The sequence below is a fragment of the Rhinolophus hipposideros genome (genome assembly GCF_964194185.1).
Source record: "Rhinolophus hipposideros genome assembly, chromosome: 4".
In the NCBI taxonomy this organism is placed as follows: Eukaryota; Metazoa; Chordata; class Mammalia; order Chiroptera; family Rhinolophidae; genus Rhinolophus; species Rhinolophus hipposideros.
Window position 1 is genome coordinate 105877812 of NC_138050.1, and position 21630 is coordinate 105899441.

Sequence of the window (21630 nt, forward strand, 5' to 3'; positions counted from 1 at the left end):
CAAAAATACTTACAGGATCAGGTTACTACTAAGTCAGATTTATTTTAAGTATCATATGGCAGATATTTAGACCTTATTTAAATCTATAATATGCTGGAAAATTATGGATGCGGTTATGCTGGGTGATAAGTAGCCCATACTCTACTTTGAGGTCATCCATGAAGGCTAATGAACTGCTTGTGTGGAAAGAATTTATAGAATTGATTATAATATTGGATGGAGTCTCAGAAACCAGAATTCCATTATTCTTTCTTCTTATTAAGATCAAAGATGATCTTACTCAAAGGGTTGTAACAAAAATTCAGTAATCGTACGCACTTGAAGATCCTGTGAGTAGATGTTTAATGTGATGAAAACGTACAGCAGACTCCTCGCGTGTCCTAGGATGGGTGACGCCGCCCGTGCCCTGCAGTTCTCTGGAGAGGACGTCCCTTGCTGTAGCCTTGGTGTGGACTACACGTTGGGGCTGAATGCGTTAGTTAGTTAGATGGATGTGGTGGTACTGAATTTGCAGCTCTCCTGAAGGCAGATGTCCAAAAGGAAAAATATGGTTACATCCTCTCTAAGGCATGCCATTCATTTCTTAAAAGACATTCTGAAAACAAAGTGAAAAAAGTACTACGGAGTAGTTTAAATATGTGAAAATGTGAATGTTCATTATTTAGCTGAGACAGGAGGTGACTACTCTTAGACCATATGGCTAATGGTTGGTTTTATATGTATGTATGGGTGTGTGTGTACATGTATAAGTGTATGTATGTATGTATGTATGTGTGTAAGTATGTGTGTAAGTATGTGTGCATGTGTGCACGTGTGTAAGTGTGTGTATGCATGCATGTGTGTATGCATGTGTATGTGTGTATGTATGTTTGTATATGTGTAAGTTTATGTATGTATGTGTGCATGTACGTGTGTATGTATGTGTGTATGTGTGTTTGTACGTATATAAGTGTATGTATGTGTGTATGTATGTGTGTGCATTATTCATTTACAAGCACTCACTAAGGGTACCTATGTCTTCAGATAGATCTAGATGCTGATTGAATAAAAATAATCTTCCCATCTCTGTATCCACATAACTGTACCATGTCCTCAAGTCCTTGTACCATACAGACGTTTATGGCACCTGCGGTGCTGATTTTGTCTGCTGCTTTCTGGGAAGAGCCCTACCCTTCTGTCATTATCAGAGCCCTGGAGGTTGATACCTAACCCTCGGAGTAACGAGGCGTTTTTTTTTTTGGCTCTCCTATTTCCACTTTCTCTCCATACCATTATTATTATAATAATTATAATTTCAATGGAATTCTTTTTAACATGTTTTGGTTTCATAATATTAATTCCCAAAACACTACTTCTCTGTGCCTGTAAATACTCTTAGAAATCATATTAGCCTAAGAATCATAAAACATACAACCCTACCATTTTAGTGGAGCATATTCTACCCGGAACAGTAAATTATAAAATGTCTGCCTGTCTCTCAGTGAAACTGCATTAGCTGTGGGTTTATAAAGGAACTCTCGTGGAGTTCCACCGTGAGTGTGCTCGGTGGGGGAGATCATTGTCATTGCACTTGGTGGGGTGGTGCCTGGACAACATGGGGCTGAGACGAGGACAATCAAGGAGAACAGTGAATTTATTTTTAATTATGGAAACTGTTCTTTTCAGCCATTGTGGTATCTTTACACCTGTCCCAGGGCACGCAGCCTGATGTTGGAGTGTAAATGACTTTGCTCGTTAAGTTAATGAAGTTGTGGGCGTGCGGTGCCTCGTGCGTGTGCCATGCCTTCACTACGGGCGGTCCATCTTACTGTCCGTGCCGTGTCTTACTGTTGTCTCCACCAACCTGCTCATCAGCCACTAACTGCAGACGGGGCCAGAATGAGCCTCTGGGTGCTGGTGGTTTACCAGACAGGCTGCTGGAGTTTGAATTCAGTTTCAACATTAGTCTTTTATTTGTTCTTATATGATCAGAGAGTTCCGCGACTCAGTGTACACAATGCAGAATACTGGAAGGGATACGCATGGTGCTCAGGAATCCTGTCAATACAGATTGTTTTGTTTCTTTTGCAGATACTTTTTTAGTTGTAAACACCAGGAGGAACACAGTGCCATAATTACTGGGCAGACACAAAATCATCCTTTTCTAGGTGAAAACTGGAGATGTCAGGGGTCTGGAGTTGCAAACAATTGTCTAAATGTTACAACTTTGAGAATCCGTTTCGCAAAGAGGGTGCACATCACGATAGCTTCTGTTGCCATGGGATAATTTAACAAGAGGGCCGTGATCATCTGAAATGTGATAATGGGCCCCCCCACGCTTGCATTGTGAACTCGAGTCCCAGGCTGTGTCTTTAACACATCACCGAATGTTCCTTTTCCCGACAACAAAAGGCCATTCATTTAGTTAACAAGAATTTGTATGAATTACTACTGTTGATTCCCAATTGGGAATTAGGAAGTGATTAAGATAATATTACTAGGGAAATGGAGATGTGATGTTGGCCTGAGGTGAGTGTTCAGAGGAAGAAGGGCGCAGTGAGCTGGGGGCGCAGCGGACGGGCAAGGTCACAGACTCCAAGTCAGGACAGCCGTTCCCACTGGAGAAGGGGCCGCTTTGTTTCAATCCTGGTGCAGATCCGGAGGGCCAGCCAAGCAGCTGCTCTCAGTGCTTCCTCTGTGCTGTCAGCCATGCTTTGGGTGGCTGATGTGCCTTGATTTTGTCCAGGAATTGGACAAGTGTGCAGCTATTTGTGGAGCAAAAGGTGGCTGAGGATGGCACTATGTGTAGGAAGTGTGGGCAGGAAATACGAGTTGTGTGCATATTGGAAAGAACCATGGGCCATCCTTACTTGTGGATCGATAAGTTTGGTTCCAATTAACCTTCCCTGGCTGTTGATTTCAAGTGCCTTTGGATCTCTCTCATCCCCCAGCTGTGGAATTGCCGCAGCAGCTGTCCTAAGTATTCTGAACTGCCTTTGCACCTCATCCCGTGTAGGGTGTAAATATATTTGAAAGTAACTGCGTAGTAGCCAATTTTAAAGACAGAAGCAAATGAATAGAGAGTAAAACTACAGGGACGTTTAAGTGCAGATAAAGGAAGTTGGCTCCGGCTGCCCTTGATCGGCTCATCTGCCAGAAAGGAGGGTGTGGAGCAGGATAAAACATTATTTACCAGTGGAGGTAATTAAGTACCCAGTTCTCATTATTTCAGAGCTCTTTCCAGCACTACAGAAATAAATGCAACAAGCAGCTGTTTGGGGGGGAAACACATTACCTGTAAAACATAATTTCCATGTGCAGGGGAAGAAAAAGAGTTGATAATTTTGCCTATCAGGGACAATTAGTCATTGAGTTTAAGATTACGGAATGTTTAGCTTGTTAAAAATATATATAGTTTTCTCTTTAATTTGATAGTTACCCAATTATTTGCACAGGGAACAGTAAAACACAAACGTCAAAATCTTTAACTTTGGTTTTAAATGTTTTTGTTTCTTTTTAATGTTGCGATAGAAACAAAAGTTAACTTGCAAACTGTTTAAAAACATAATTTATCTTTTAATTTTAAAATGTATCATATTCTCACTTTGAAACAAATAGAGGGACTATAAGGAAATTCAATAGCTCTCAGGATAACTATTTTATGGATTTATTGTAAATATTATAACTATTGTTACTAGTCTGACTGGAAACATAAATGCCATTTATTATCTGATTTATCTAAAGTTTGCATGGTGTCTAGTTCCATCTGAGAGTTAATTATAACAAACAGAACATGTAATGAAGTGTTCAGTTTCGTAGCCCACACAGGAGTTCGTGAATCACACCAACAACTTATTTAAATTATTCTTTGGGGCATGATTAGTCGGTTCTCATTTGTTTCATTTGCTTCTCTCTTTCATTTTTGATATCCTACATTAACTCCAAATTCTGGATTAATTTGAAGTATTGTCATAATCTAATTTACTCTCACATGGAATACTGCATTTTATTTCATGGGGAGCCTTGATCGTTGCCTTTTAGTCATTTTCAGAGTTCTTTCTTGAGTCTATCAATGACATTTAACAAAAGCAATATTGTTTCTCCCTGTCACCACTAAAAAAAAATATGTACCTTCCATCTACAACTAAGTAGCATCTAAAATGTCTATAATTAGATGGTCGTTTTCTGTCCACTGTTGATGTGCAGTCCCACCCTTGAGCTCCAGAGAACCTGTAACTGTCTCAAGCTGTTGGTGAACAAAGCAATTTTATTTCATTGAAAAATATGTATATTTATTAGTGAGAATTGATAAAGTAGAAAAGTAGAAAGAGTGAATCGATCATTGGATCATCCATTGATAACAATGTAGCATTTTGACATATTTCCATTTTTGTATAGAAATAACTAAGGTCTCCTTGTACAATGGGGCATTCTAACAGGATCTTCTCCACAGGGTAGCAGAGGAGACGGAAAAATGATGAATTCTAACCGTTTGAACAGTGATTAATACCTGTAGGTATCATTCAATTGCTTGCTATCATTTGTCCCTCTATATAATTTCATCCCTCCATTATGTCCAAATGCTAATTATTTCAAAGCATGTCCTGGGATGTCAGTCTTCCCAACAGTTTAGCCTAAATTTGTTTCCATGAGTACAGGAGTCATCCAGTGTCTAGGAGATGACTGACACCAGTATATGTTCAGCAGATAGTCGTTAAATGAACCCGGGGGAAGGTATGCACATGAATTAATAAATGCTGAATAAAATTCTCGTTTTGTCATAGAAAACGTGCTCCAGGTTAGCCCATAGTCCCCTGGTGGCCTGGAAAGTTCATGTGCCACAGTGGTACGTTTAAAATAGGAAGCATTCTAAATTTCTCAAACTTATGGTGGAAGAGCAGAATCTTGCTTCGTCTCCCTTCTGATATTGCCAGTATACCCATTTCATTTTCAGTGGTGCTTCTGAGCAAAGAAGTAAGTAATTGTATATATTCCTCTTCTGCAAGTTTCCATGTACCTAGCACATGGTAAAGATCTAAACTTCAGCAAAATTACACAAGCCATGAAGAGTTTTAGTTTTCTTTAATGTCACCCAGTGGTGACCTATGGCCGCTGCAGCGTAGAAAACGGAACCAGCATCTGCTCAAATGTCATCGTTTACATCACTTATTCCAGAAAAATCCAGATACCGTACTCTTATTTACATTAAGGACAGAGAGGATCGTCAGATGTACTTGGCATTAATTTCCTCAAATCTTTAAAATTACATAAGAAATAGGAATTCCACAATTTCTCAATTCTTGATATCTCAAAATGAAAATTAGTAACGTTGATGGTGTTGATTTAAAAAAGTGTATAAAATCTTTCATTTATCAATTGGATTATTATTTTGAAAAGGTAGACGGTGAATACAATTATTACATTACAAAATTGAATAAATTTTATATATTAATTTTGGAATAAAATTTTACTTAAAAAGTACTTTCATACATTCAAATAATATTTATCAATTAAAATAAATTTATTTGGGCAATGTATAGCATAAGCAAATAAATCAGTAAATACATAAACATAATGACAAAACCCTGTCATATATTTCTGTTATGTTTTTCAAAAGGTCTGAGAAGTTACCAGGAATATGGTATTTATAATATATGTTCCAAGTCACAGTTTAATGACAAAAGTATCGTGTACAACATAGTATATTAAAAAAGGCAATTGTTTCAACTGAAAAATGTGTTGTGTTCAACTTCTAGAAGGTCATAACAAAAGCAAACTAGAAACGTGAGAAAATAAATGCTGTGAAAGCTATCCTTGAATATGTATGACTAGTCATGAAGAAGTAGTGAGTCAAATGAAAAGAAATGCATTTAAATAGAATTTAAGGTCCCCCCCCAAGAAAAATGTACCATGTGATTTATTCATGAAACCTTTAAGTGATTGTCATTTAAGCCACTTGGGTAAGTCAACTTCAAAAACAGTTCAGACGTTTATTTGAATATAATTGATCGTTTCAGTTATATTAATGTTACACTAGTCTCAAAATAAACAACCTGTACAGTTTTTGAAATATCTGATAGAGTGAAAGGAATTGTGGGAGAAAGTGTTATATATATAAGAGGTAAAGCAGTGCAAGTTAAGAAGTTGTTTTCAGCATTCTAACACATTTTTAGGACACAGAAATATCTAACATACAATTTCTAATCCTAGGCCTGAAAACAAGTGGGTTGAATTTCAGTGGCCATAGGTTTTGAGGTATATATTAATATTTCCCTATTTTTCCTAAATTTATTCAGTAAATGGCTAGTCATCTCCAGAAATTCTAGGGTGTGTGTGTCACCCCATGGTGTGCCAGTCAACTGGCGAATTTGTGGGATTTAGCACTGCTGTGGCCTAACTATTCACACCACATATGATTTCTAGCTACTAATGGTTTAAAATCTGCCTTGCAAAGTTCCTGAATAAGAATTGGGTCTCAGAAGCTGATACAAGCGGGCTGCAGCATACTACTGAAAGCTACCTATTTTTGTAGGTAGGCGGGGTAACTAATACCTTCCTAGACTTCTGTGTAGCCCAGCCAAGTGAGAATGTTTCCAGACTTACTCACTGCTGGTTGGTTTTCTCCAGTGTGATGTGTCCACTGGGGACAACGTCCAGGAAACTCCAACAGATAAAGAAGTGGGTTTCTTCAGCAGGTAACGTTAGAACCGTGCCTCTGAGCTAAACTTGTGATGGGTCCCCGTCAGTCTGATCCTACAGGGTTACACATTTCATTATTCTGGTGATAAAAAGTGGTGTGTCAGGAAGCACTGACTGTGACGTAATAAAGATGGAATCGTCTTAGAGTTCTGGTGGAATCTGTCAGAACAACTCAACTTAGTAACTTCGGAAGGCACGGCATGCTATGATCAGGCTGTGAGTGGAGTGTAGATTTCTCTGGTTGGTTTATTCCTGTGCTGATCTGCTGTTTGGTCAGAAGGAAGTATATTTTTTTCACATTTTTTTCATATTTTATTCTAATATGTTTACACATAACTTTAGGTGACATGGCTGAGATTGCTTGTCCTGTAACCTGCTCAGAATGCCAACAATCTTGATATTTCTGGCATCGGAACCCAGTGACGTGTCACTGTAGTTGGGACCGACGAGTTTTGCTCTTCCTGTGGCATTTATGGTGACTATAATAAAAATCTTGAAAGTCTTTCATTTACAGCCTAGATTAATGAAAACCTTTGGTGCAGTATGCTTTTTGCAGAAGTTAATTTTGCATGTTGACTAAACATTACAGAATTGACACTGAGCATATAATTAGGAGGCCCTTGAATTACTGTACTCCTCTCACTCTTAATTGATGATGATTCATCGATAAGGATTCTTCTGTGGGAATGATCTGTGAGCTGACCACCTAAAGCTTGGTGGGGACATTTCCAGGACCCCCTAGACTTCCCTACAGAGACTGCACAGTGAACCAGCTAGTGTGTGGAGAGTGACACTAGCTGTAGCCCCAAATGCCCATTAGCTGCAGCTTGCTGAGGCTGCCTTTGTAATGCACCATTTTATAAGAACGTGCTAAGAAAAGCAAAGCACATCTGCGAAAGCCATTCCTGCTTAGGTCCTTCAGGCAAGAGCGTCCTCAGGAAGGAGCTGAGGAGATGGAGATGAGCCCCTCCTGAGAGGATGTCCAGTGATTATCTCCAGGACTAAAGAACACCCAGAGTGTCTGGGAACAATGGGTGCTCTTTTAGGACAATCGCTTGTCTGTGCTATAAAAGGAAGGTGTGGGTTAGAATCTGCTCTTTGTCCTCTTTCTTATTCCTGTCACTTATTCTCTCTCTCCTCCGTCCTTCCCTCCCTCTTCCCTGGACTGATTTACTCTGTGGTTATAACCTTTGTACGTTTTTCTCTTTTTCTACCCCAGAGTGTTCTCTCCAAATCTTGGATGCTGTTCTCTTATTCTGTGGTTGAGGACAATAACTGAAATTCTGTCCTCTATCGCCCGTGTTCTTGGCAAAACGATATGCTCCAGCTGATCAGTTAGGACCGCCAGTACACGAAACGTGCAGGCACCTGAGCTAGGTATGCAAGCCTCTGTGGTCCTTGTGACACAGTGACAGGTAGACTGTTGTAGATGATGGTGGCCGAGCAGTCCGTTTTGTCACATGAAGGTCTGTTTCTGATTCAGCTTCCAAAAGTCAAAATAATTTCAGTCCTCATTTTTCACCTGTGTATATTCTGTTTATTTAATCTATATGCTTTTTCTTGATAATACTAGTAATTATCATTTACAAAACTTGAATCGTGTGCCAGGCTCTGTGCTAAGCACTTGGCAGGTATCATGTTTTTGTTCAATCCTTACAGAATCCTAAGATAAAAGTGTTTGTCATTAGCTACTTATTAAAGGTGAGCAAAATTACCCAAGGTAGTTAAACGAAAACGTGAACATACTTAGACAATGGTGGCACCACAGCTTAAATTCAAATTGGCATCAAATCATTGTATTAGTCCTTTATACCAGTTCAGACAATTACGTTTCTGAACTCATCCTAGAAAAAGTGCCACATACCTCATTGCTGAATGTCACTATGGTCACCTTCCAAGTCTTCCCCTTGGGAAGCTATGCACCAACGCCAGCACCTAGTCCACCCTTTAGAGCAATTTTGGAACTCTTTTGCTGGAATGGCCATCAGAACTGTCGTCATATTGCCCTTAATGTCCTGAATGTCATCAAAATGTCTTCCTTTCAGTATTTCCTTTATCTTCCGGTAAAGAAGGAAGTCATTGGGGTCCAGTTCAGGAGAGTAGGGAGGGTGTTCCAATACAGTTATTTGTTTGCTGGCTAAAAACTCCCTCTCAGACAGTGCCCTGTGAGCTGGTGCATTGTCGTGACGCAAGAGCCATGAATTGTTGGCCAAAAGCTCAGGTCGTCTAACTTTTTCATGCAGCCTTTTCAGCACTTGCAAATAGTAAACTTGGTTAACTGTCCAGTTCGTATAAATTCATAGTGAATAATTCCTCTAATATCAAAAAAGGTTAGTAACCGTGTTGCAACAAGTTCACAAAGTTGCTTGTCAGACCTTGTATTTGCTTTATATTTGATGTAAAATATATGACATTAAAAAGTTGTGAAGCACAGTGCGTACCCATGTATAAGGATAAGGAAATCGTTGCCGACATCATCACTGGAGCTGGACTCCTCGGCCGCCTTGTTGGTGTGTCCCCCCGACCCCCAGCCCTCATCTCCTCACCAGGTCGGAGTCTGCGCGGGGACTCACTGTGCCTGTGCGTGTCCCTGAGCAGTAGGCTGGCACGCTTCAGCCTATTTCCTGTACAAATTCCTCAGGACCCGGGCAGTGATGGAGCGAAGGATGGTAGACACTTTGAAACTGCAACAGGTAGACAATAGGTGTAAGGTTGTGTTGGGATGAGAGAAAACGGGAGCAAACACAGAGGGCGATGAGCCGATGGGTGTGCACAGCCTGATACAGACGAGCACACGGTTGTGAATTCCAGCTGGCAGGGCACACCAGCTCCATATCTGCCAATGCCAGCGGCACACGCCCCTCTCAGGGCTCCTGGGTGCGGCCATGGCCAACATGGCGGACACCTGGGTTAATGGCACTGAGGGGGTCACGGTGGGGACATGGCTTCACAGGTCACCCTGCCTGCCCCCCACCGCTCAGTGCCACCAACACAGACAGAGGCGTCTATTTCCCGCGCTGTCTCCAGCAAACACGCAGATCTTCTCATTCTGCCTGCCATTCAGATGGAGACGCACGTGGATGAAACCGAACTCACACAGATCACACAGCTAGTTTGCTCTCTGCAAAGCCGGAATTCCAACCAGACGAGGTGCAGGGCCTCCAGCCCAGCCGCTGTGCTGCCTGCAGCAGGGAGTTTGGCACCCCCAGTGACATCACTGTCCCTGTGTTACCACAGAAGTCCCATGTGCCTTTCTCAGTCAGTGCCTTCTGTACAGCGGCTACAGCACAAACAAAACGTGGTCTCCAGTAAATGTGCGTAGATCCAGGACATTCGAGTAGATTTAAATGCACTTACTCGCTGCAGGTTTGGTGACTGGGCCTCAAAATAGCCTGAGTTTTGCCACACGACGTAATGCCAATATCAAAACTAAAAGGAGTCTTTTCTAATAATTGTAAGAAGTGGCATCACAAGAACTGTTCTTTTGTATTTTTTTCAGTAAAACTGAACAGTTGAACTAATGTTAAAATTTTATGCATTTGTTGAATAAATAATTAATTTATGAATAAATAGTTTATATTTAACAGTTCTTTTTAGATATGAAGTAGGTGAGGGTAAGCGCACCCATAAAATAACTCACTCTTACCCTTAATAAATGATAAACTTCACAAATGAAAGAAGAAAACCTTGTAGCGTGCAGGCGTGTTGTATTTGTGGGGATAATTTTGCCCCTTATTGTGAAGTGCATCGACTTGACCTTGCAGATTTTAGTGCCCCTTCGGCTTATGCTAATGTAAGGTCAAGAGTCAAAACTGTGTAAAAGCCCACAGTTAAGCCCCGTGTGTTTGTACATGAGCACACATACCAAATAGCCCCACGTCCCTTAGGTTAAATGGTAGCACAGGAAGGAAAGATAGGTGTGTTGATTCAGCAAATATTTGTGGAGTTTTTAATACATGTCACATACTGTACTGGATGCAGTAGTGAAAAAAAATGACTCCTGTTTTCCTACATTTTATATTCTAAGGGGAAAGACAGAATAGATAGATAGATAGATAGATAGATAGATAGATAGATAGATAGATAGATAGATAGATAGATGATAGGTAGGTAAGTAGGTAGACAGACAGAAAGACAGACAGACAGACAGATAGATAGATATACATGGATGATGGATGGCTGGCTGACTGGTTGGATGGATGGATAAAAAAATCTTAGGTAATGTTAAAGGATTTGGGGGTACACTGAGGTCATAACCACGCCTGTCAGAGGATAGAGTGGGCAATGCTCACAGGGAGGTCACACTGGGATCCTTGGAGGAGCTGCCGTGGCCAGAGCACAGGGCACTAAGCACAGGGCACAGGGCACAGGGCACTAGGCACTGGGCACAGGGCACAGGGCACAGGGCACTGGGCACTGGGCACAGGGCACTAGGCACTGGGCACAGGGCACTAGGCACTGGGCACTGGGCACAGGGCACTAGGCACTGGGCACAGGGCACAGGGCACAGGGCACTAAGCACTGGGCACAGGGCACTAGGCACAGGGCACAGGGCACAGGGCAGAACTTGCTAGTTAGAGGCAAGTTATGCACAGAACTGGAGCTTAAAGGGAAAAATTAAACCCAAAAGACATAAAAGGGGGATACTGTCTCCTTTTCCATCAAGGCACATATTTGGGGTCAAAGAATCTATAACTTTATAATCATAGTTTGAAGCATAAGTTAATATCCATCACTGGCTGTTTTTTTCTGCTCTATTTTCTTACTGATGGATATTTATAGAGATTTCCTTCTAAAAAGGGAGACATTTATAGACATAAATGAAGATGAATGACAGATGAGTGAATGAATGAAACATAACATTTTTGTACACAGAACTTCATCCAAAATTATAGGTCACTTATCCCTTCCCCCAACAATGACCAAGGGGAAGCATGTGAGTATGTCCCCCTGTTGGCCCTTCTCGTCTCCACACAGGTTAGACCCCTCCGCCTCCAGTCCCTTTGTGAAACCAAGCTCTCCCAAGCTTCTTTGCCATCAGGAGACTCAGGCATGGGTTCCAGTGGGAACTGCAGGCATTTAAATGGCCTCCCAGTTTCTGTTCCAACCACCCATGATGGTTGGACACGACCCTGGAACCTGACCTGCTGGAGTTCAGGTGGCAGCATCTCCCTGCCAGCTTGTTCTGGGCTTGCACAGCCTGTCTTTGTCTACTCCCAGCTACGCCATTGCCACCTATGGTGTCAGCTGCTGTCACACGCTCTGGACAAGCCATTTCCTTGTGAGGCCACATCTGGGATCTGAGGCCCAATCCCAGGAGTAAGTGGGTCACCCCAGTCTTCATTCAACTCTGTTATTCAGCATGTAGGAATACACATATTTTTATTTTTATCAACTCAAGCCTTTCCTTTATGTAACTTCTTTTGATCATTATTTTCATATTTAAACAAAATACCCTTTAGGTAATTCTTTAAAATTAATCCTGTTATTTGAAGTTTTATTCAGCCAAGGTGAAAATAAGGAATGTGTTAATAAAGCACCTGGGACTTTTAAAAATCTGTAAAACATTATCTCTTTCTCCTCACACAAAATAACCTCTTCACTGAGTAAACATGCTGAAAAGAACACCCCTTTTCCTTGTATCTGGGACTCATAATCTTATTGATCCATTATCTCCAGGATTTTATTAGATCAGAAAAAAACTTACTTTGATTTACGTTTCTTCACATATGATAATTATTCTGGGTTTGTATATGGATTTCTGTGGGATGGGTTTCTTGGAGTTAAGCAGTTCTATGAGAACATGCATTCCTGTTTCTTCATGTTGCTTTATTCTAAGTGAGGTCATAATGAACCATTTTTAAGCTCTGTTCCAACACTGACCAGCTGCAAAGAAGTGCCTTCCATTATTTTTCTAATTATTGATTCTGAACCCTTTGTTCCAGTGATATCTTGACAAGCTTCAGAATCTTCTGTTTTTATCTATAGATCTGCAATTTTCTCTTGCTATGACTTCATCTTGTAGTCCTTCAAAGTTCCAACTAAGTTACTCCACTTATCTTCAGTTGGTAGATTTTAGTGTTCTGTACACATAAATTCTGCATTTTGCCACGTCTCATAATGTTCTGATTTGTTCTGTTGTGGTTATGGCATTGTGATTCTTAAATTCCCAGTCTTTCATTTTTAATAAATTGCTGTCCTGTGTCACCCATATGAGAATGTTTCAGTAATTTTCTAGGTAATGCTGGTGATTCTTTGGCTGTTTCATTCCAGGATTGATGAAATTCTTTTGGACATCTCAGCAGTTCACTCTCATAGTTTATACAGCAAAACATTCTGTATGTTCCTCCATTATTGCTTTGTGTCTGCTTACTTTCCTTGGTGAGTTGGTTAATCTTTGTGATTGTACTGTAACAATTCTAAATCTCAGATGATTTTAGTGGCATTTTGATGGATTTTGCCTGGGGGATTTTATTTGTAATTTTAGTCTCTGTCCTCTTTACACTACCCCCAACTTCCTTCTTTTTTGATGTTGTGGATCTCTCTTTACTCCTTAAGAATCCTCACTAATTCGAGAAGATATATGAGTCTGTACCCCTATGTCCATTGCAGCATTATCTACAGTGGCCAAGATATGGAAGCAACCTGGGTGTCCACTGGTAGATGGGTAAAGGAGAAGTGGTATGTATACACAATGGAATATTATGCAGCAATAAAAAAGAATGAAATCTTGCCATCTGCGACAACATGGGTCGATCTAGAGGGTATCATGCTAAGCGAGATAAGTCATATAGACAAAGACAACATATGATCTAACTTATACGTGGAATTTAAAAACAAAACAAAAACAGACTGATGGAAAGAGAGCAGAGGGATAGGGAAGGGGTGGGCGAATAGAGGGAAAGGGGAATGTGGAAGGGGAACATAACGACATTGTAATAAGTTTGCACGGTGACAGATGACCACTAGAATTAGTGGGGTGATTGTATTGTAAGGTATAAAAATGGAGAACCACTATATCATACACCTGAAACTAATAGAACCAATATACTCATAAGATTGTATACCAACTGTACTTTAACTAACTACATAAATGGCCGTCAGTGTCCATGACAACCCTTATTTAGAGTGCACAGTACTCCTGCAATGAAGAAGGAAGTGTGTATATGGAACACTTTATCTGGAAATCAAAGGATAAAGGATTCATTTCTGGATAAAATGGGAGTTAGGAATTGCTGTGTCAGAACAAGGAGAGACAGAGTTTTCCTTGGTTGTACAGACTCGTGAGGTTTGAAGTAACACAATCCTTCAAACTGGTGGCAGCATGTGGCCCACCTGGCAGCATGACAAGGTCAGCTAGGCAGGGTAATGGTGACACAGCCGCTTCTAAGGAAGTGCCTGCCGGACACCTACAGGACACATGCGCTTTGCCACGTGGTGGTGCCATTTACTCCTGGAAACCCTGAGGGGAAATGAGTGTCACAGGTTTCACAGAGGAGGGACTGGGATGAGATAAGCATCGTCCCCGAGGCCTCACTGGTGGCATTGAGCCTAGAGTCGCTCTGCCTTCAGGACGATGATGTGTGCCCTGATTTGATCCTACCTTCCAATAACAGTGTGTAAGGGGAGGGGCGATGGGTTGATACATTAAATTCCTTTGGCTTCATCAGGTGAGAGGGGCCCCGTGCTTGGAAGGGCCCATCTGGACTGGCTTTTTTTTTTTTTTTCCTGATAAACTGTGCTTATGTAGTATACTTCCTTTTGGTTGTTCAGAACGTTGTTTTTATATTTGTTTCAAATGAATACTTAAAAATTCAGTTTCACATCAGTGGCTGTTCTGTGTATTTTTCTTTTCTCTATTTTGGAAATTAAGAGTATATCAAAGCAAATTTTGAAATTATTCTTTGGACAATGTAACTTGTAACTGCCAAAGCTCTTGCAATTTTTACTTAATTGAGATTAGAAAGCTAAATTCTGTTTTCTCTTGCATACTTTTTTCAAAAACATAAAAGAAAAAACACACCCAATTTTCTAAGTTATTGTTCCTATTTAAAGTTTATTGCATTCCTTTTTTCCTTAACTTTTTTGTCTGAAAAATAGCATCTTCTCTCCTTAAACAAAAAAACCTGAGAATAAATTGTACGAATTTGTACTAAATTCAAGCACAATTATTATTTTTTTGTTTCTTTGCCTTCTTGCTATTATGTAAGGATAACAGTCAACAATATTTTGTAAGACACTGAAGAAAGAAAAGTTTAATATCTACTAAAAATTATAAAATGAACAAACCTATTTTGCACAAATTGAGGAGTGAGATTAGATTAGACATTTGATTATGCTGTAATTTTGCAGGAAGCTGGCAATAGGTAACAGTCCTTGACATACTTGTAGGGCACGTTTTGGGGGCCACCAGCAACTGGGGTAAACCCCCCGCCACTTTTAGTGCACAGGTGTCCTCCCCAGAAAGTTCTCTGCCTGCCCCATCTCAGAGACTCTCCCCTGACTCCCTCACATGCTGAGGATAACCTTTCACACACCCGCCTGCTGTGGGCAGCCCTGCCTCTCCCCTACACAGAGTCATTGCACGGGGGAGACTTCGCAGCAGTTTAATTACCAGAGACTTGACTGAACTCGGTATGTAGGACACGACTGCTGCATCTCTATTAAATTGTATTGAATTGGGGATCAGGAAAAAAGAAATTTACAGTAGGCTGAAAATGACAAAATATACTTTAAAAGTGAGTGTTTTGAAGGAGAATTTAAAAAATGGAATTGAATTTCACAACCTCTACTTTTCTACATTTTCTTCATTTTATGTGATTGTGGAAAGAAAAATCTGAAAAACACTAAATCAAGAGTCAGGAGCCCTCAGTTCAGTTCTAAATCTTACACTGAGAACTGCAGGGTAAGCCCTTGTCTTCTCTTGCTTTCCTTTTCTTCTGAGAGAAGAGGCTCAGAATATTCCTAATGAAGTTTCATCAGGGCCTTGTCCCCCGTTGGTCACGTTCACCGGGCCCTCCCCTCATTCTCTGCGGAGACACAGGAGCAAGTGCAGGCTCGCTGCCTGAGGCCCGGTGCCCACGTGAGCGGCCTTCTGACAAGTCTGCTCACACGCCCGTCAGCTTCTCCTGGACAGTGCCAGGATGGCTGTGCTCTCACCACAGTAAAAGACTTGTATTTGTATTTGCATCAAACTATGATGTTTTTCTCCTGTAAAATCATCAACATCTCCATAGCACGGCTGGAGCGTTTTAGCTGCGATTATGGATGCTGTATCCCGCTATTTCCGTCTCCTTTGCAGCGTCTGTAAGTGCATTCTGACCCTGGCTGGTAGAAGGCGCTATAGGGGTGCGAGCTGGGGGAATCGGGCAAACGTGCTGCTTACTTTGGATTTCGGGGGATGGCGTTAGTGCAACCTGTTTGTGTGCAAGGAGCTGCAGCAGGGCCGCAGACACGGTGTCAGTACTGACAGGGAAGCGGAACAGATTTACCTGGTGTCTTGTCCTCTAATTCCCTCCCCCTCCCTTCCTGAGAAAACTGAAGACAGAGTAGGTAGTTAAACAGTGTCCGAACCATTTGTACCTAAACAGTAAACAATTATATCTGTTGTCATTAAGAAATATTCATCTGTAAGTGTTAAATTGTGTAATTATTGTGTACCTATCAGTACCCCTTGAGTTTTCAGTGAGCTTTTCAGTGTTTCCAGTGAACTTTTTCCTTCTTTTTGGTTTTCTTCGTATTTTATCTATCATCATTAAGGAATCTTTATCTGTAAGAGGTAAAAATTCTATAATTCCTTTGTGTTTATCCACATATCTTCTTGTAGGCTCTAAGTTCTTCTGAAGGTTAGAGCTTTGTCCATCTTCCCTCCATTTTCAGGCCAGCACTGTGACCTGGACCGAGGCGGTGTTTAATAAACCCTCGGAAGGGTTGATTGTGGTCTGTGGGTGGAGCGGGCATGGTGTCTGCCCTCACGGGGCTCGCAGTGACGGATGTGAGGCAGGCAGTACAAGCACCAGATTGCAAAAAAAAACATACACACACACAAAAACCATGTTATGAAGGGAATAGGCAGGATGGTGACAGAGAGACTGACCCCTTCAGGCCAAATGGGCCGGGGGGCACAGACTTGCAGACAGAGGAGTGGTCTCTGCAGGAGCAGCTGCAGGGCCAATTCCAGGCAGAGACAACACGTGTGATTTAAAGAAATCACTTTGGCTAAATGTCACTGAATTGTGCCGTTTAAAACATGCTGCAGCATAATCCACAGAAGCCAAGTTCTGGAAACGACCTTGCTGTCCATCAACAGACAGATGAATGGATAAAGAGAAGGCAGCATAGTTATACAATGGAATATTATTCAGCCATAAAAAGAAGGAAATCCTGCCATTTGCACCAGCGTGGATACACCTGGTGGACTGGATGCTGAGCGCAGTAAGCCAGACGCAAAGCGGGAACTGCATGGTCCCACTTCGGTGTGGAATCTGAAAAAGTGAATATACGGATATAGAAGCAGAGAGTAGAACGGTGGCCACCAGGGGCTGTGGTGAGGGAAAGTGGAGATGGTGGCCAAAGGGACAGTGTCACAGTTACGTAGGAGGAGTGATGGTGAGAGCTAATGTCCAGTATGGTAAGTGTAGTTAACAACACTGCTGAGAGTAGCTTTCAGGTGCTGTCACCACACACAGAAATGTGGTAACTAGGAGGAGATGTCAGCTGGGCTGTAGTAACCGTTTCACTCTGCGTGTCAAACCATGGAGCAGTACACCTTCATGCATACAGTATTTCATTAAAAAGGTGTTTTCCTCTCAACATCACCTTTCAATGGCATCTCCAGCTTGACCTGATTGAGACATGATGGCGTGTTTCATTACAAACGTGTATTTCTATTTTACAGTTATATAGTGGCATACGTTGGACAAACTAGAGGTTTCTTACACGGGACCGGTCTACGTTTTCTCTTTTGATGGGGCATGAATGACATGGCACACATTCAGCCCTTTGACAGCAGCCTCTGATGATTTCCTCTGCCTTGGCTCCTAGGAGTTACAAAGGGCCCTTTTACGCCCTTAAGTGCGCTGTGTGGGGAGACCCTCGCCTGTGACTCATTACAAGTCTGCCACCCTTTACCTTCCAGTCTTACTGGGTTAGCATTACTTCCTGAAGGCTGTCACATGTCACGACTGAGTCCACTGGTCACAAAGGTGACGGGAAGCTCCAGGTCTCTGTGACGATTCTTTAGTTCTTTTATTCTCTTTCTGCTTGACTTGGTCACTGATGAGCCAACCCCTGAGAAAGGAAACCATCCTCAGGTACCAGGTATGATGTGCAGTACGTAAAATGGTTTGCACCAGCTGTCAATCTCTACACCTGTTTCAAATCAAATGGCTGAAATAATGTATTCATACGAACACGGCAATTTGAAAGAGCAGATTTTTAAAATAAATTATAATGGCTATGTCACTAATTTTAGGAAGAATTTCAAGTTGCAAAAGTAATGTATTCCATGTTAGCAGTGCAGGTAGAAGCACCTGCTTAGAGCCTGCTCTGAACTGCGTACTTTCAGTTACACTGAGCCCCCTTCCCTCTCATAGCACTCACGTCTTTCCTTCCAGTTTGGCAGACAGGCTTTGGATAACTTCTGTACAAGCTTCTGGAGTTTCTGGTTACTCTGAACTAGAGCCCATGAAATATGTATATATATCCAACACTGTGCTTTTGTACTTCCTGTTTTCTCTCTCTCTCTGTCTCTCTGTCTCTCTCTCTCTCTCTCTCTCTCTCTCTCTCTCTCTCTCTCTCTCTCTCATCTAACCTATATTTCTATCTGTATCTATCATCTCTATTAGATTTATGAATCTATCGTATCTTCGTATCTATCAATCATCTATCCATCTACCTACCTACCTGCCTATTAGCTATCCGTCTGTCTGTCTATCTATATCCATCCATCCATCCATCCATCATCTCTCCTTGTCAGCAAGGCTTTTTTACGCCTCCAACTCACTGTTCCCTTTACCACAATATTAGTCACCAAAGGAAGCATTTGTTTCCAGTGCAAAGGGTCCTGTGCTTTGCAGGAAGAAGTTGATGGACTCATGACGTGGTGTGTAGGACGTACCCTGGTCTCGTCCAGATGTCAGGAACACCAGGACAGAGTGTTCCTCATAAAAACCAAACACTCCACGGCTTTGCAGAATTAAATCTAGAAGAGAACTTTCTAGTCTCAGTAGGTCTTTTTCACGTGTTGATATAACTGCAGGTAACGTCCATATAACATGGCACTTCTGTAACATGGTTTCGCTCTAACACCTTTCAAGAATTAGAGAAATCCCCAAACAACACTGAGTATAATAAAAGCTTTTAAGAACAAAAGAGATCTCATTTGAATTTTTTTTATTCGAGCATAGATGTCGTATCAGATTTGACTACAGAATTTTAAAGTTACTGGAATTTTAAATCCATTCTGTTCATGGAATATTAAGCTCAGAGGATGAAGATATCTTGTCAAAAAGAAAACGCCCTCGGTTAATGGTGCTTAGTAGTGATGACGAAGAAAACATTATTTAATACATATTGATATGTTAACTTTTGGTGAAAGTTGCTTTAATAAATAAAGCAATTTTTCTTAATTATAAAAATATAATAGTATGTTTTTGTTTTGTTTTTTTAATGTTTGGAACCTAACCCCTTTTGTGTAGTAGTTCTTTGTTTCGTATGACACAGATTCGCATAACACGGCATTTTGGGAACCTAACAACCGTGTGATACAGGGGTTACCTGTAATTAAGTGAAATCTGCAAACATCCCTCAAAGTATTTATTTCCTGTGTTCTCGGTCCCCTCGGAATCTGTCTCATTAACTACAATCCATGTTTCTTTGGCTTAGACTGATTTATCTCTCGGTCATTCCAAATACTATCGATGTTAAATATTTTGTAGATATTAATATGGGCTAATATGTGTTTAGAGCTGACAAGAAACCTTTTTCGAGTAATAGCGATTGTACATTCCGTAAGATTCTGTAATCTCACGCTCACGCGCATGCAGTTGTCCACACGTGACTTTAACCAGCAGCCTAAAGTCATTTGGGAAACCGTGGAATTAAGGGGCCAAGTTAACAGTGCACCTGGGTTCTTGCAGTACGTGAAGTCACGGGGCGTTGCTGTTTGGCTAAGTCACTCTCTTTGCCCTCGATTTAGGTCATCAAGCTTGCCTTCGAGGAGTTTGACCTGGAGCGGGGCTACGACACGCTGACGGTGGGCGATGCTGGGAAAGTGGGGGACACCAGGACAGTCTTGTACGTGTAAGTGTGCCGCTTCTCTTCTCGCCTGCCTCTCTTGTGCAGCTAAGTGTGCGAAAGGAACGTCACTTGAGATTCTGGGGCAGACGCCCCCTTCTGACTCAAAAGTTTAACAAACGCCACACATGGTGATCCAGTGGGTTCCAAGTGTGACGTCACAGGAGGACTGATTGAGGTCGTGTTTTATCTCTATGAATGTTTCTGTCCAAGTCATCAAACAATATGGCAAGAACTTAGACCTTGCAGAAGAGGAGAAAGAAGAAATGAGGAGTTTCTCACCCCAAGTCCCCCCGCTCAGCCCTTCTCCTTGTGCTCCCCTGGGTTAGTATATTACTAGTGTTTTAGGAGCACAAGTCAAGCCTTTTTCTGGAATAATGCCATGTCTTCCAAAACCCCTGCATTCTGTCACACTGCACACAAAGCAGCAGGGATTGTGGGGAAGATGGTGTCAGGTAAGTCACCACGTCGCTGTGCCACGCCGTACCCAGAGTCCTGGCAAGCACAGGCAGCTTTAATGCCAGGTGACATGCGTCCTGGGACACTTGCTGCTAGAATTGCAGTTTGCTCCTTACCCTGGGCGTCAGCTATCTCCAGGTGCAGGGCCCTGAGGACAGTTTGGTCACTTTTTATGAGACCTGTTCTGTCAAAATTAAACATAAGACCCAGGCCTATCTTTGCCCCTGGGTGTTTTCGGCACAGAGAGAAATGCCCGTGTCCCTTTGTTACCTGCTTTGCACGTTGCACAGATAACATCCTGTAGTGGCTCCTAAAATACCTAAGCCAGACCCAGCTTTTGTCAACGGAAGTCATTCTGTAGAACGTTCTGCTTTTTCTCAGTGTCCGTAGGCATTGCTGCAGCTCTCTCTTTACTTGGGAGAAAGCTTGTCTCTGACTCCTTCGGCATCTCACTCTGCTAGGAAATCAGCCCTTGTTGCTATTGTGAGCACTCAACTTTGGTTTAGGAGTTACTTTTGAGATAATCCACATTCTGAAAAGTGCCATACCAGAAGATGCCGCCTGCACCTTTAAAAATTAATGGGCCCTCCCCCTGACAACACGAGCCATGTACCCCTTTCATTTATCATAGCGTGGGCATTTTTGCCTATCACTGCATGTCTCTGCCTGACCTTTTTATTGGTCTGTTACTGCCACTAATAATTGAAACCGTGTTTCTGGCGCGAGGCTTAGGGTAATCGTTATAATGATGGCACAGGTAATGCTGTAGTGAACGTGTACTGATTATCTCTTAGTTGGCGTGCACTGCAAATGAGCAGTGCATGTCACCTCCCCGACCCTCTCCTGCATCCCGAGTTAGGGGTTAACGACGATGGAACTGAGGCTTAGTTAGATTCACCCCAGTTCACAAACTTGGTGCATTTAAACCCCAAGGTTCTGCTCTGGCATCCATGCCCTTCTAGCACCCGGTCACGTGTTTTGGACGTGATGCTCTGACAAGCTTGCCCTCCCACGTGCCCTGGGTTTGTGTTCATAAGCAGCTATTCAGCACATGACTTTGAAGGAGAACGTTGTCGTGTTTTAATGCCTTCAGGGAAACTTCCGGCAGAGGAGTTTCAGGACTCAGGGCTGTCTTCACTTCTGCGGTTATACTGTTCCAATTACCCCCCAAATGTTGGCACCGGTGTCCTCTTCCTG

General features: G+C 41.9%; 1 protein-coding gene across 4 annotated transcripts in view; it reads left to right on the plus strand.

The window, feature by feature from the left end:
* CSMD1 (CUB and Sushi multiple domains 1) overlaps positions 1-21630 on the plus strand; it is a 1600646-nt gene that overhangs the window by 1203686 nt on the left and 375330 nt on the right. For all 4 annotated transcript variants that reach the window (XM_081046432.1, XM_081046429.1, XM_081046430.1 and 1 more), the window contains exon 11: positions 19877-19980. In XM_081046432.1, the coding sequence (XP_080902558.1) occupies positions 19877-19980 (104 nt within the window). The remainder of the gene's footprint in view (positions 1-19876; positions 19981-21630) is intronic.